This window comes from Dermochelys coriacea, chromosome 6 (genome assembly GCF_009764565.3).
Source record: "Dermochelys coriacea isolate rDerCor1 chromosome 6, rDerCor1.pri.v4, whole genome shotgun sequence".
Taxonomy (NCBI): domain Eukaryota; kingdom Metazoa; phylum Chordata; order Testudines; family Dermochelyidae; genus Dermochelys; species Dermochelys coriacea.
Window position 1 is genome coordinate 82,105,035 of NC_050073.1, and position 15,813 is coordinate 82,120,847.

The 15,813-nt window shown below is 41.3% G+C and overlaps 1 protein-coding gene across 6 annotated transcripts in view; it reads right to left on the reverse strand.

The window, feature by feature from the left end:
* Positions 1-15,813, reverse strand: part of RALGAPA1 (Ral GTPase activating protein catalytic subunit alpha 1) — a 240,622-nt gene that overhangs the window by 57,001 nt on the left and 167,808 nt on the right. For all 6 annotated transcript variants that reach the window (XM_038407488.2, XM_038407491.2, XM_038407485.2 and 3 more), the window contains 2 exons: positions 15,556-15,679; positions 11,901-12,056 (listed from right to left, as the gene is read on the reverse strand). In XM_038407488.2, coding sequence (XP_038263416.1) covers positions 11,901-12,056; positions 15,556-15,679 — 280 coding nt within the window. The remainder of the gene's footprint in view (positions 1-11,900; positions 12,057-15,555; positions 15,680-15,813) is intronic.

Sequence of the window (15,813 nt, forward strand, 5' to 3'; positions counted from 1 at the left end):
GGGTGGGGTACCGGGGGTGGGGGGGTCCCGGGACGGGGCAGTCAGGGGACAAGGAGCAATGGAGGTTGGCTGGGCTGGTGGTTCTGCGGGGGGCAGTCAGGGGGCGGAGGGTCCCGGGACAGGGCAGTCAGGGGACAAGGAGCAATGGAGGTTGGATGGGTTGGAGGTTCTGAGGGGGGCAGTCAGCGGGCGGGAAGTGGGAGGGGGTAGATAGGGGGCGGGGGTCAGGCTATTTGGGGAGGAACGGACTTCCATACCTGGCCCTCGATACAGTTTTGCAACCCCAATGTGGCCCTTGGGCCAAAAAGTTTGCCCACCCCTGTCTGAGACCCACTTAGTCTCTGAGCTGACACGCATTGTCCCTTAATCCTCTCAACAAATGCTATAAAGAGTAAAGGCATACACCTGAATGGCCTAGTCCTATGCAAATAAAAGTACAATGCTCTTACAACATTGAGCATGTGGAGTTTAATTTCACCTTGGAAAGAGAGCAGTTTATGGAAGAAAATGGGGAGATGAACTGACTGATTGATGTGAAAATTCGAAACTACCTTAGACAGAAAAGTTGGGTGAGGACTCAGAGTGTCTCTGTCCTTGCGAAAGATCATATATGGGTGACTTGCCATGAAAGCCTAGATCTCTTCCAACTTCCTACCTGATATGATGGCTACCAGAAAAACGGTCTTCATTAACAGGTGGTGGAAAGAGCAGATAGCATAGGCTCAAATGTAGACCCATCAGTCCTGTTAAGGTCCCAGAAAGAAGAGGGTTTCCTGACTGGTGGGAAAGCATGAGTTGAGATCTCTCAGAAATTTCATCCATGTGGGATGTGAGAAGATTGTGTGATCTTGGGCAGACAGATGATTATCTCAGGATTGCTGCCAGGTGCAAGCTTATTGAGCTGAAGGACAATCCCAATTGCTTTAGTTAAAGTAGATAGTCCAATACTGATGTAATTAAAGCTTCAGTGGTGAGTTGCTGCTGAAATGCCAAAATAGAAAACTGTTTGCAATCTGGTTGAAGGTTTTCTGCTTTCCAGCAAAATGTCTTGAACAGCAGCAGAACAGTTTCTTTGTGTATATTCATCCATCTAACATCCAGGCTGTCAGGTCTAGGGACACTGGGTCAAGGTGTAGGATCCAAGCACTATCCTAGGAAACCAGGTTGCGGCAGGACAGATAGGTGACCTGTCTTCATAACGACAGTCAGTACATCTGAATACCAGAATTGTGTGGTCCATACCAGAACTATCATGATGGAAGATGTACATTATATCTGGAGCCCATGGTATGAGAAAGGTGTCCATGAGGGAGCCCAGGGTTGGTCACTTTCTGGAATAGAACATGTGGAATTTGTTTTTCTAAAATATTGGAAATGAGTCCAGATTTTGGAAACCCCCACCTGCAAAAGACCCTCAAGTGGTCCCTCCACAGGGGGTCTTCAGGAAGCACCATGGTTCTTGGATAAGTCTCTGCTGAGTTGGACTGCCAGGATGTTCTGGAGACCAGGGAGATGTAGCACTTCTGGTGTGATGTGAAGTCTGATGCACCATTGCCAGAGCTGTATGGCTTTCTAGCAGAGTGGAGATCTGGCTCCCCCTTCCTTACTGATGTGCACTGCCACAGTGTTGACCATAACACCTAGATTGTCAGGTCCTGAAATAAGGGGCAGGAACATCCTGCATGCCAGCCAAATGGCTCTGAGTCTCAATATATCTGCATGCAGTACTGCCTCCTGAGGACATCATTTCTCTTGGATATGCAGTTGTTCAGGTGCATGCCTTACCCATGGATGGAGACATCTGTTACTAGAGTTTTTGAGAGTAGTGGTTCAGAGAAGGACACCCCACTCAACTACTGTGTTGGATCCATCCATCAATTTGATGAGGAAAGAACTTCTTGTGGGATCATCATTCAATGTTCCATGCTGTAACTGTTGGATAGATACACTGATCTCAACCACCTTTGTAAACTTCAAGAGATAAAGTCTGGCACACATATGACATAGGTACAAGCCATGATGTGCCCCAAGAGTTTGAGGTAGATCCTCACAAGTGTACTGGGATTAGACTGAAATTGCCAGATGAGTTAGCCTGAAATCTTTATGGGGAGAGGTATGCTCTTGCTGACCTGGAATCTAACACTGCCCCAATAAACTCTATGCTCTGGGTTGTGGTCAGTGTGGATTTTTCTACTCAATGCCGTGCAGCAAAGACATTTAGTGTCCACTGAAATGATTCAGTCACTTGCTGTGGGGATTTCTCCCATATCAGCCAGTCATCTAGATAGGGATATGCCAGGACTTCTTGCTTTCTCAGTTTTTTGTCCCTCTCTTTACAGTTCAATGAAGGTTTGAAATGGATTCTTCTGAAGATTACCTCCCAAAATAAAGTTCATTCAAGTTGTGAGGAAGGCAACATGGAGTCTCCTGGTGAAGGAAGTTCCATACGAGTTTCTTGCCCTGCTGGTGTTTGCTGAAGTACAAACTGATCAGTCTCCTGCAATCTCCTTCCACTACTGTCTTGATGGTTGTAAGCAGGCATGGCTGTCCCTCCACGTCTGCCTCTGAGGGAGGACACACCTCCTAACCGTCTGGTCTGCTAGAGTATGCTCAAAACAAAGAAAGGGGGAATTAGCAGTACTCAATGGGCCTTGAAGCATGGGGGGGCCGCAAACAGTCTTGGCTCTGGCCGGTGGTCAAGACACAGCAATACTAAGTTATAAGCCCTCAAGCAGGGTGGGGCAATAAACAATCAGGGCTCTGACTTGCAATCAGGCAAGACTCCCAAACACAGTGTCTATGAGGCTCTGGCAGGGGTGAGCACCCAAACACACAGTCTATTGGGCACAGGCATAAGGAGCACAGGCCTCCTGGCCTAAGGAGGGAGGAGTACTGCCACCCCATGGGTGGGATGGCAGGGGTAGGGGGACTTGGGCCCACCCAACTTCACCGAGTCCCAGCCCAGGGCCCTAACGGTAGCTGAGTGGTCTGCCACTGGGTCAATGATGAATCCACCTGCAGCACACTGACCGTGTTTCCGGCGGCACCATAGACAGGGTAGTCTGGTTCCCCATGGCTGCTTCCTACTCTCCCCCTCGGGTGTACCTGCATCCAGGGGTCATCATCAGTCTCCCCGGGATATATCGCCAAGGATAGCAGTAAGAGCTCCTCAGTGATGGGAGTGGCAGGGCTCTTTGGAAGGTTTGGCTGGTACTTGGGGCAACAGGCATTCTCCTTAGCACCCCGCTCCAGCAGTGGGGAAGAAGCGTCTCAGCAGCTCCCTCCCAACTGAGCTGCTGAGCCAGCCTTTTATACTTCCTCTTTCTGTCCCGCCCCTCTGCTTCCACCCACCAAGCAGCTTGCGGCGTTCCTTCCGCGCCCACCTCTGAGGGAGGCCACACCTCCTCACTACAATGGTCCTATTTACCTATTATGTAATCTGCATTCCCATTGTCTCTTAGTGTACCTTAGAGATGCCTTCCAGGTGGCAGAACCACATTCTGTTGTCTATGGTGGAGTAACTTCAGCCTGGCCTGGCAGACACACTTGGGTAACAATTTCCAATATTTTTGTAATTTTGAATTTGTCCTATGTTCATATACCACCCAATGATATTAATGATCAGTATGTTATTAGCTTTCTATCGATATCTGATGTGACACCTTTTAGATACAAGTTATGCCATTACTGAGTTGTATGCCATTACATTAACTAGTCAGATCAGCTGAAACTCACTACCATAAACCAATGAGCCCCTTGTCCTCATGCACTGGGATGCTGTGAGGGTCACAAGGGGTCCCTGAAGAGGAATGGAGCAGACTAAAACTGGATGGGATACCCCATGCTGATTCTCTTGAGGACTCTAACAGTCCAAAGTTATCCCAGTTCAAGCCTACTGGAATTATGAAAGATAGTTGCCAAAAGATGATTTGGAAGTGGATCCCAAGGTGTCCCAGCCAAATTCTCGACATGAGAGTCAAAACTGGATCTTGCCTGGGGCCTTAGATTGTGGGGCAAGCCAAAGACAAGGCAGAGGGTCACCTCAAGTGAAATCATTCCTTAGGGGCTCCGAGGACCATTTCTGTGGCTAATATTGAGACAGTAGTCTCCATCTTAAAATGGTTGTTTGCCTTTGATGTTTCCTCTTTGGGGCTGTGACATATAGCCCTAAGAACCTTATGAATGCCCTAGAGTCTTTTAGTATATGGAGTGCTTCATCCACGCCACTATTAAAGAGCTCACTGCCCTCAAACAGGTGGTCTCCTATAATCGCTTGGACCTCCCTCCAAGACTGTTGCAATCTTCTCATTGCTGCAGCAGTGCACATTGTCTTGTCTGCAGAATCTGATGCATCAAGTGCAGCCTCTAACACTGTTCAGGCTGTGAGCTGGCCCTCAGCCATGAGGGATTTCAGTTCCTCATTCTGGTCCTTCAGAAGCCTCTCTATGAAAGTTAGAAAGTCTGCCCAAAGCAGGAATTTGTATTTCAAAAAACAATGATACTACTTTTATTTGCAGACTTGCTGAGAAATATATTTTCCTCCCAAAGAGATCCAATTTCTTTGGGTTGTTCTCCCAAGAAGTAGATTTGGGTTGTTCTGGTTGCTATGATTCTTCCTGAGTTGCTTGAACCACAAAAATATTGGGGTAAAGATGTTGATAGAAATATTCATCTGGTGCAGATACAGAGTCCTCAAATGACCGCAGTCAAAGTCTCAGCTGGTGCTAAAGATATGGCCAGTATTGTAGTGATGGGTCTTGGTACAGAGGTACTCAGTGCCATGGTTCTCAGTGCAGAGGCAAACAGTACCAAAGTACTCTGTGCTAGGTGATTTAGTGTCATGGTCAGTGACTTGCTGATGGTACTGGAGGCAGTACAGTTCTTGGCATGGGAGAGACCACCGGTGCTGACTTGGGTTTCGATGCAGGCACACAGAGATGGGACACCATTTCTTTAGGCATTTAGAAGAATAAGCTTTAGGGGAGGCTTTTCATCCCCCATTTAGAGAGGGGGTTTGGTGCCTGTTCTGATCCCTAGAGCAATGCTCCTTACAGACCCTTTCCAAAGACGTCACCAATGTCACTGATGAATGGTGCTTATGAAGTTTCATAGGAACCTGGGGTGGTGTCTTGGCTCACCAGGACACTCATGCATGGGATGAGCCTGGTACCTAGAGCTTCTTGGAAGGTCTGCTGGGGTCCAGTAGGGCTTGCATGGACACTTCCAGGAGGAAGAGTTTCAGTTTCGCCTCCCTTGCAGCAGTTTAACACACACAAAGGACCCAAGGCACAGTCAACCTGTAGAACTCATTGCGAGGGGATATTATGAAGGCAAAAGTATAATTGGGTTCACAAAATAATTAGATAAGTTCTTGGAGAATTGGTCCATCAATGACTATTAGCGAAGATGGTCAGGGATGCAATGCTATGCTCTGCCTGCCAGAAGCTGGGACTGGACGAAAGGGGATGGGTCACTTGATAATTGCCCCGTTCTGTTCATTCCCTCTGAAGCACCTGGCATTGGCCACTGTTGGAAGATAGGATACTGTGTTAGATGGACCGCTGGGGTCTGATCCAGTATGGCCATTCTTATGCGTTTTGAATCCTCTTGGAAAAGGACTTGTAAACTGGGCAGTGCTCCAAAGCACAACCTTCTTCCAGGCAGTATAAACATTGGGAGTGTCCATCATTCACCAACATCGCTGCTTCAGAGGAGAGGCAAACCTTGAACCCCTGCAACTTGAAGTCAAACATTTTAAGTTCTTGTAGGGAGGTGCACTTGTACAGGGGAGTAGGCCCTTGAACACAAAAAGGAAACCTATCACTACTCTGAATAAGTCTAAAGTTTTGGAGTTTTTTTTTAAGCCAGTAGGCAAAGAAAATTTATTTAAGTTAACAACTAACTACAGAAATGAACCAGCTCAGAGCAAGGGATGTGGACACAAGGTTTTGTCTTGCTGCCATAGGTGGTAAGAAGGAAATTAGTGAGAGTTGGGGCTGCCCCACCCTTTATACTCTCTGCTGTAGGGAGTGAGAGGATGCCCAGGGTGCATGTGTGGCCCCCACAGACACAGCTATTTAAAATAATCCAATCTTGTGTGCCTGGGATGCAAACACACCAAGAGTGGAATACGTGTGGATAATCGCTCAAAGATTATGTTTATAAATTGTCATAGCATAATTGAAGTAGATGGAGCTATGACAATTTACACCAGATGAGGATGTGGCCCTTTGTGCCTCAGTTCCCCACTTGAAAATCAGGGTAACAACACTTTCTTTTTTCCATGCTTTGTCTTGTAAACTCTTCAGGACTGAAACTGTCTCTTCTTATGTGTATGAACAGTGGTTAGCATGATGGATCCCCAATCTGAGTTGGGAATTTAAGGCACAACCATATATAAATGATAAACAATAGAAAGATAATTTATCCCTTTCAGCTACAGTATATGCTTTGAACCTCTTCTCCATTGTTAAAAATAAGTAAAAACACTCAAAAATTTGGAAAAGCCAAGTTATCTGCAATTTTAAATCAAAATACTTTAAAATATTCTTACTATACAGCCATCACCATGTGTCAGCTTTCCTAATATGTTTATGTTAACTGAATACAAAAGAAATGTGAAATAAATATAACCAGGAGGGATGATCAAATCTAATTTTGATACATTAGTGTCATATGCTGTGCATGTTACAATACCAGCCAGACTTAATACTAAGCTGCAGGCTACACTGAGATTTCCAAATGGCAGATTGTTTTAAGTGATACCAAGTATAATTGAAGTAATAAACGATAGAAAAAGCAAAGCACACTGTCAGGAAAAATTTAAGTATTTACTTTTTAAAATTAAATGAGTTAGGTTTGGAAAGGCAAGACAACTGAAATAATGCAGGGCTCAATTTACAGAAAATTCCTTTTATTTATCTCTTGCATTAACCCTTGAACTCTTGCCAAAATTATTTGTAATTTCTAGTACCCACTTATCTAAAGAAGGAAAGGGAAAAAAACTATTTCCTTTTATAACGAAAGCTAGTCTTCAAATTTTATTTTGTTTACTTCAAAAATAAAGTTCACTAGAGAGGTACAGCAGGAACACAACACAGCAGAAAAATTTAGGAAGCAGCTTCTTATTGCAAAAAGGAAAGGAGTACTTGTGGCACCTTAGAGACTAACAAATTTATTTGAGCATAAGCTTTCGTGAGCTACAGCTCACTTTATCGGATGCATTCGGTGGAAAATACAGTGGGGAGATTTATATACATAGAGAACATGAAACAACAGGTGTTACCATACACACTGTAACCAGAGTGATCACTTAAGGTGAGCTGTTACCAGCAGGAGAACGGGGGGGGGGGAGAGGGGGAACCTTTTGTAGTGATAATCAAGGTGGGCCATTTCCAGCAGTTGACAAGAATGTGTGAGGAACAGCAGGGGTTAGGGGGGAATAAACATGGGGAAATAGTTTTACTTTGTGTAATGACCCATCCACTCCCAGTCTCTATTCAAGCCTAAGTTAATTGTATCCAGTTTGCAAATTAATTCCAATTCAGCAGTCTCTCATTGGAGTCTGTTTTTGAAGTTCTTTTTTGTTGAAGAATTGCAACTTTTAGGTCTGTAATCGAGTGACCAAAGAGAATGAAGTGTTCTCCGACTGGTTTTTGAACGTTATAAATCTTGACGTCTGATTTGTGTCCATTTATTTTTTTTATGTAGAGACTGTCCAGTTTGACCAATGTACATGGCAGAGGGGAATTGCTGGCACATGACAGCATATATCACATTGGTAGATGTGCAGGTGAAGGAGCCTCTGATAGTGTGGCTGATGTGATTAGGCCCTATGATGGTGTCCCCGAATAGATATGTGGACACAGTTGGCAACTGGCTTTGTTGCAAGGATAGGTTCCTGGGTTAGTGGTTCTGTTGTGTGGTGTGTGGTTGCTGGTGAGTATTTGCTTCAGATTGGGGGGCTGTTTGTAAGCAAGGACTGGCCTGTCTCCCAAGATCTGTGAGCATGATAGGTCGTCCTTCAGGATAGGCTATAGATCCTTGATGATGTGTTGGAGAGGTTTTAGTTGGGGGCTGAAGGTGATGGCTAGCGGTGTTCTGTTATTTTCTTTGTTCTTTGGGCCTGTACTCCACAAAGTAGGTGACTTCTGGGTACTCTTCTGGCTCTGTCAATCTGTTTCTTCACTTCAGCAGGTGGGTATTGTAGTTGTAATTAGTTGTTATTGCAGCTATTTTTTGGCAAATTTACATGTATTTAGCGTCTATCTAAGGCACCTTCAAACATATGGTTAAGTTCTTCATAAAATGCTGTTTTAACATTAATATTTTTTACTCCTGTAAAATAATGTGTGTGATTAATTGCAATTTTATAAAAATATTAATATTGCAATAATGGCCATGCTTTATGGCCTTATGCCTTTAACCATCCAGTTTGTATTAAAATCAAAGCAAAACAATTAGCTATGAATTATGAGTCAATAATTCTTTTGAAGGGCTTTGACAATGTCAAACTAAGCTCGAGTCATTTATATAATCACCAAAAGTTTCAGTTGGATTAATAGGCTAATAATTAGAAAATGACCTCTTTTGGTTTAACACCATATGTATAATATATTAATTAAGACACTTTCACACCCTCCCCCTCCAAATTTCCTCAAAGTGCTAGCAGTAGCTAGAGAAGGGAGTAAGCTGCATGGGTGAATGTGATATCACTCCCATTGTGAATTGTGAGATTTTATAATTCTTTCTTAAATTTTGACACTTTCATCATAATGTTACTTTTGTAACTGTATTTAAAATAATATTTTCTATTTTGACAAATCTTTTCACTTAGAAAAATTCAAAGATGAAGGATACATATGCATTAAAAATTACACTTGTAATTCATCATTTAAATTTTAATCCGATCTCCAAAACATTCCCTTCTCTTCCTTTTCAATTCATCTTTTTTTCTGCTCTCTAACTGTTCTCTTTTGACTCCAGTGTTTCTAAGGTACCTAAGATACTTAAAATTTTATTTACTATTCAGAAAGATTGATAGAAAATAAGTTTTAAATTGGCCTAGCATCTGAAGCACTAGAATCTTGATACTGAAGTGGTTGGGCTGGCAGGAAGAAGTTTTATTTTAATTAAATTTAATTTCCATTTATAAGATGAACCTATCATCTACCTCTAGGCACATTACAATATAGAAACCAGCAACAATTATTCAGCCAACCAAAGTACAATAAATAAATTGTTCAAATTATAGAAATAAAACACACATTTAAAAACATGGCTAAACACATTCAAAGTCCTCAGTAAGTTCAAGATCCAAGATCTTCCACACAATTAGAATATGTCTATGCTGTAAAAACCACAGCAGTAAGTCTTAGATCCTGGGTCAATTGACTTGGGCTCAGTAGCAGTGTAGACATCCCTGATAGGGCTGGAGTTTGGGCTCTGAAACCCAGTAACAGGGATGCGTCTCAGAGACTGTGCAGAAACGTCTACACTTCTATTTTTAGCCCTGTAGCGCAAGCCTGAGTTGATTGACCAGGGCTCTGAGACATGTTGCTGCAAGGTTTGGGGTTTTTTTTTCAGTGTAGACATACTCTTTATCTCCCTGCATTTTCTCCCTTTATATCACCATTTCTGTGACCTCAGTAGCGACAGTTTATTTTTATTTCACATTTTATATAATCTTCTGCTGTAAAAGATCACATGCTGCATACTGTACTTAGCACGTCTTAATAATAATGAATAATATTTCGGATCACTACTGTGTGTACTGCTGAAGTGTCTAAAGGTTCCGACTGGAATCAGAGGCCCAGTGTGTTGAGCACTGTAAAAACACATGAGACATTCTCTTCCCTGAAGAGTTTAAAATCTAAATAGACAGACTGAAGATGGGAGGGAAAATAGAGGCAGAGAGAGGTAAAGTGACAAGACCAAAGTTACACAGCAAGTCAGTGACTGAGGCCTGGTCTACACTTGAGGGGGTGGGGGAGAGGTAGAATCGATATAAGTTACGCAACTTCAGCTACACGAATAACATAGCTGAAGTCGACGTACTTAGATCTACTCACCATGGTGTCTTCACTGCAGTGAGTTGACTGCTGCCACTTCTCCGTCGACTCTGCCTGCACCTCTCGTGGCAGTGGAGTACAGGAGTCGACGGGAGAGCACTCGGGGATCGATTTATAGACATACCCTGAGTTAGGAATGGAATCCAGGTCTCCAGACTCACAGTGTAGTACCCTATTCATTAAGACCATACTGCCTCTCAGAATAGTCTAAATCACTGAAGAATGTGATTACAGGTGAAAGCGGAAAGAAATGGGGTTTAGGTGAGAATATCAAACCGTAACGGTGAATATCGGAGTATATATATAGAATAACGGAGAATATCAAATAACGGTGACTGATTTGTACTTTAAAAAAAATTTATATCACCAAAGGACTGGACCAACTCTGAAATGTGGCTAAAGGTATTAGCTATGTGGAAAGGATTGAATTCTCTTGAAAACAGATACAAGATTCAGACTGCACTTTCTGCTGAAACCTGTAACATTTAAAATGTTGTTTTTTTTTAGTTATCTAACGAATAGTGGAAGTTTTCATTATGTTTTCCCCACATCGCTTTTTAATCACTCTAATCCATAAAGGTTATTGATACATATTTCTGTATGCAAAGTACACTGGTTTCTTCAAAAAGGCTGAGACAAGAATCATATTGTTACTTTAGTTATACTCATTAAAAAATGATGTTGTTTTTGCTCTTAAGATACTTTAATAATTTGGTTAGGAACCTAAATACATTGACTGCACTTTATGAAATAGAAGAGTGGAGTAGGAAGTACCCATCTTAGACATGTAAGAAAAATATTTTAATAGTTTAAAAAAATTGTATAATACCACTTTTAGAATTAAAAGTCAGTTTATAACAACAACAATGATAATAAAAAGATATAAATTATTTTCTTCAAGTTGAACAAAAAGAACAAAAAAAGTCATCAATAATTGAAGTTGCCAAAGGCATGGCTATTTCTCTCTATACTGTCAACTATCTAATTTAATTACAAAGTATTAAACTCCATGCTGAGGTCAACCAGTCTCACTTCCTCCAATATTACACTTCAGCCAGTGCTCATTAATGTGTCTACTGAATGGATTAGCACATCTGAAGATATATGTACAGAGGATGGGGGGACAGTCTAATGATAGCCAATTGTTCATTTGTAATAGGACACATGTTTGAGGCCTCAACTTATTATCACTAATGTGGAATTTATTAAATTCTAAAGAAAAAATACCAATACAGAAAGCCTTTTTTCCCTTAAGGTGGATATAAGAGAGCAGATTTCTGCTGAACATTTGTGTCATCACCAAAGCTATACAACTAAATTCACTAAATGTTGTCAAATTCCTAACATTTTTATTTTCTTTTAAAGGCAAATGTTCTATGAACGTGCTTAGCTGCAAGACTTGAAGAACAACAAACATTCATCTTTGGACCATGTATTCATCAGCTATTTCAAGAAGTTAACAGTTCACCTCCAGAAGTCTCAAAGCACTAGATCATGTCATTCAGATTTGGAGCTTTTTCTTCCACACAGACTATTAACTCTGTTCCTTTTCCTCTCCTTACATCACCATTCCTGTGACCTCAGCAGCAGTAAGATGTACAAATGTGACAAAACTCATGTTCTGTGGCAAAATAATTGGTTGGTAGAAAGTAATTTAACAACGCTATAGTCCACCCACCCCAACCAGCTTTAATAATATATAAACTGTTAGAGGAACAAACATTGTATTATTTTTAGAAAAAAAACTACAAATTATTTTTAAGGAATGATTTCCTAAAATCCCTTGATATACTGTTACCTAAGGGAAAAGCTGTATTCAAAACCACCTACCTTTTTTGTTAGAGAGTCATCTGAATCAGAAGGCATTCTTGTTGACACATGAAACATTACTTCCACTGTAGAGGTAGCAAAATATGGAGTGGTCAATCCAGTGCTTTTGTTTTTTTGCAGTCCTCCCATAAAGCCACAATGGTTTGTGAGATTCACCTAAGATCAAAGCCCATGTAACATTAGGGGAAAAAAGTAATATCCGGTGATAAAGATACGCTTCAGAGAAAGCCTTTTCAAGCAGCATCATATACATTTAGAAAACCCATAATTCTCTGCTGATGCTGATCCTTTTGTACTATTAAGTTTATCTAAAGGAGCAGAGACTTCCTAATTAGAACAGGTTTCAGAGTAGCAGCCGTGTTAGTCTGTATCCGTAAGAAAAGGAGTACTTGTGGAACCTTAGAGACTAACAAATTTATGAGAGCATAAGCTTTCATGAAGTGAGCTGTAGCTCACAAAAGCTTAATGCTCTAATTAATTTGTTAGTCTCTAAGGTACCACAAGTACTCCTTTTCTTTTTACTGATTAGAAGGATTTAATTAGAAAAGAAACTAACTGTAGTTAAGGAACATCTATATTTATTGGCACAAGAGGGTATAACAACAATCTCAGAGACTGGTGGGAGGTAAAGGTTAAAGGGAAAAAAGCAAAGTGGTGTCTTGACACTATCCTGGGAGCCAGTACTAGCAGTTGCTTTTCTTCTCCTCGGAAGACATGGGGAACCACCACACAGAGAATCGATGGTGATTATTCTGGCTTTCCAACAGGAAGGAAGGGCAACTGCTATAGTTCTGCTGGCCCCATCAAAAACACAGATATTGCTGTCCCATATTTTTTCCCATTCCTGAACACTGAGAAGCGAAGTAAGGAGTAATCCTTTTGCAGTGGATTATTTCTCTTAGCATTATAAATCTAAATTAAATGCCTTTTTAAGTAGGGATTACTTTCCTTAACTGGTTTCAGAGTAGCAGCCGTGTTAGTCTGTATTCGCAAAAAGAAAAGGAGTACTTGTGGCACCTTAGAGACTAACAAATTTATTTGAGCATAAGCTTTCGTAAAAGCTGTAGCTCACGAAAGCTTATGCTCTAATAAATTTGTTAGTCTCTAAGGTGCCACAAGTACTCCTTTTCTTTTTTCCTTAAGTGCATATTAAATGTTTTAGCCTCTTGGCATGAAATTCTGGATTTTTTTGTTGGTCTAATAGCGAATATGTTATTGCCTAGTGTGAGATTAAGTATGTTTGAATCTGCTTGATTAAACTTTGTAAAAATGTTGCTGCAGAACTGCAATAATACATTATAATAATACGTGATCAGGTTTACAAAACTTCTTTAATTGTAAAAAAGTGTGTTTCCATCAAATTTAAGACTTACCATCATATTTGCAAATATTTAGTTACGGCTTTGAATTTCAATTTTCCATTCTTACAAAGTGAAAATTGATGCTTTCGGACAAGAAAAATTCCCTACACTTAGAATGTGTGTGGAAAGTCACTAGGCAAGCCAAAATTTGCCAGCTTTGGTCAAAGCTTTTTCATAGCTCAAGTCAGGAGCTGATATATTGCCTTGGAATTAACATACAAATTCAAAAAGCAAGCTTTAGTCATTTAAGCTACTACTGTTTCTTGATCATTAAGCAAACTATTAAATATTAATTTCAGGTGGCACTTCCAAGACAGCCAGAGGAAGTGATGATTCCTGCACTTCCATGGGACAGGTCTGTGCCTGAAGCTTCTTCTTACTGGTGCTAGTGGGGGATCTGTCTTGAGGAGCCAGAAAGAGATGGTGATGAGTGTAGCAAAGAGAATTTGGACCAGGGGAGAGTCAGTAGAATAGGACTACTCTGAACTAATGCTCTAACGGTGGCAGTGGTACTTATATGATTATGCCATACCATCCACTTCCAACTGGTGAGAGGGAGAGAGAGAGAGAGAGAGAGTCGCTCTCTAGTAGGCAGGGAGAAGAAAAGAGAGAAGCAGCATGCCATTATTTCTCCAACTCCCAAATCTGAGCAATGTGCAGAACCTTAAATGAATTTAACACCTTTCAGGCCTACACAGCAATACAGACATAGTTTAGTTAGTGTATAAAAGTCAAGAACAGGGTGGCTTACTGCACACTATTGAACAGCCTCTGATTATGTAGAAGCTTCCACAGGTTCCCCTTTCAAAGCCAGTAAAGCTTTGCTGTCTCAACAGTTGATCTACATAGCATCACTGACAGAAGTAGATGATACAAAGCTGGGAGGTATTGCCAATTCGGAGAAGGATCAGGATATTATACAGGAGGATCTGGATTACCTTGTAAACTGGAGTAATAGTAATAGGATGAAATTTAATAGTGAGAAGTGTAAGGTTATGCATTTAGGGATTAATAACAAGAATTTTAGTTATAAGTCCGGGACGCATCAATTAGAAGTAACGGAAGAGGAGAAGGACCTTGGAGTATTGGTTGATCATAGGATGACTATGAGCTGCCAATGTGATATGGCTGTGAAAAAAGCTAATGCGGTTTTGGGATGCATCAGGAGAGGCATTTCCAGTAAGGATAAGGAGGTTTTAGTACCATTATACAAGGCACTGGTGAGACCTCACCTAGAATACTGTGTGCAGTTCTGATCTCCCATGTTTAAAAAGGATGAATTCAAACTGGAGCAGGTACAGAGAAGGGCTACTAGGATGATCCGAGGAATGGAAAACTTGTCTTATGAAAGGAGACGTAAGGAGCTTGGCTTGTTTAGCCTAACTAAAAGAAGGTTGAGGGGAGATATGATTGCTCTCTATAAATATATCAGAGGGATAAATATAGGAGAGGGAGAGGAATTATTTCAGCTCAGCACCAATGTGGACACAAGAACAAATGGGTATAAACTGGCCACCAGGCAGTTTAGACTTGAAATCAGACGAAGGTTTTTAACCATCAGAGGAGTGAAGTTTTGGAATAGCCTTCCAAGGGAAGCAGTGGGGGCAAAAGATCTATCTGGTTTAAGATTCTACTCGATAAGTTTATGGAGGAGATGGTATGATGGGATAATGGGATTTTGGTAAGTAATTGATCTTTAAATATTCAGGGTAAATAGGACTAATCCCCTGAGATGGGATATTAGATGGATGGGATCTGAGTTACTATACAAAATTCTTTCCTGGGTATCTGGCTGGTGAATCTTGCCCATATGCTCAGGGTTTAACTGATTGCCATATTTGGGGTTGGGAAGGAATTTTCCTCCAGGGCAAATTGGAGATGTCCTGGAGGTTTTTCGCCTTCCTCTGTAGCATGGGGCATGGTTGACTTGAGGGAGGCTTCTCTGCTCCTTGAAGTCTTTGAACCATGATTTAAGGACTTCAATAGCTCAGACATGGGTGAGGTTTTTCATAGGAGTGGGTGGGTGAGATTCTGTGGCCTGCGCTGTGCAGGAGGTCGGACTAGATGATCAGAATGGTCCCTTCTGACCTTAGTATCTATATCTATAAGTATAACCAAAATTTCCCTCTTAGTGTCCCATTTTCAGAATAGGATGTTCCAGTAATTGTGAGCAGTACTAAGGAATAATAGAGATGGAAGATTAGAGAGGAAAACAATAAGCCTCCCATTTTATATTTGTTTTCTACAATCTAACACAAAACTCAGAAGTTATAAATAAAACTTAAAACACACACCTCCCAACCCAGGCCTGCTACAAAATCCTCATAGGCTTGGCTTCCTCCAGTGTTAGTGAGGATGGAGTGTTTATCTTCTTGTCCCTCAGCAACATAAAATACTGCAATCTTGTGTGTCTCTCTGCTGTAAAACATAGGGTTGTCACCGATTATGAGTTCACTTTCAAGTCTTAACACAGAGACAGAAAATGAAAAACACTACACACAGATCACAGCTTTCAGAATCAAAAAGGCAATGAAAGTGTAGTACAATCAAAA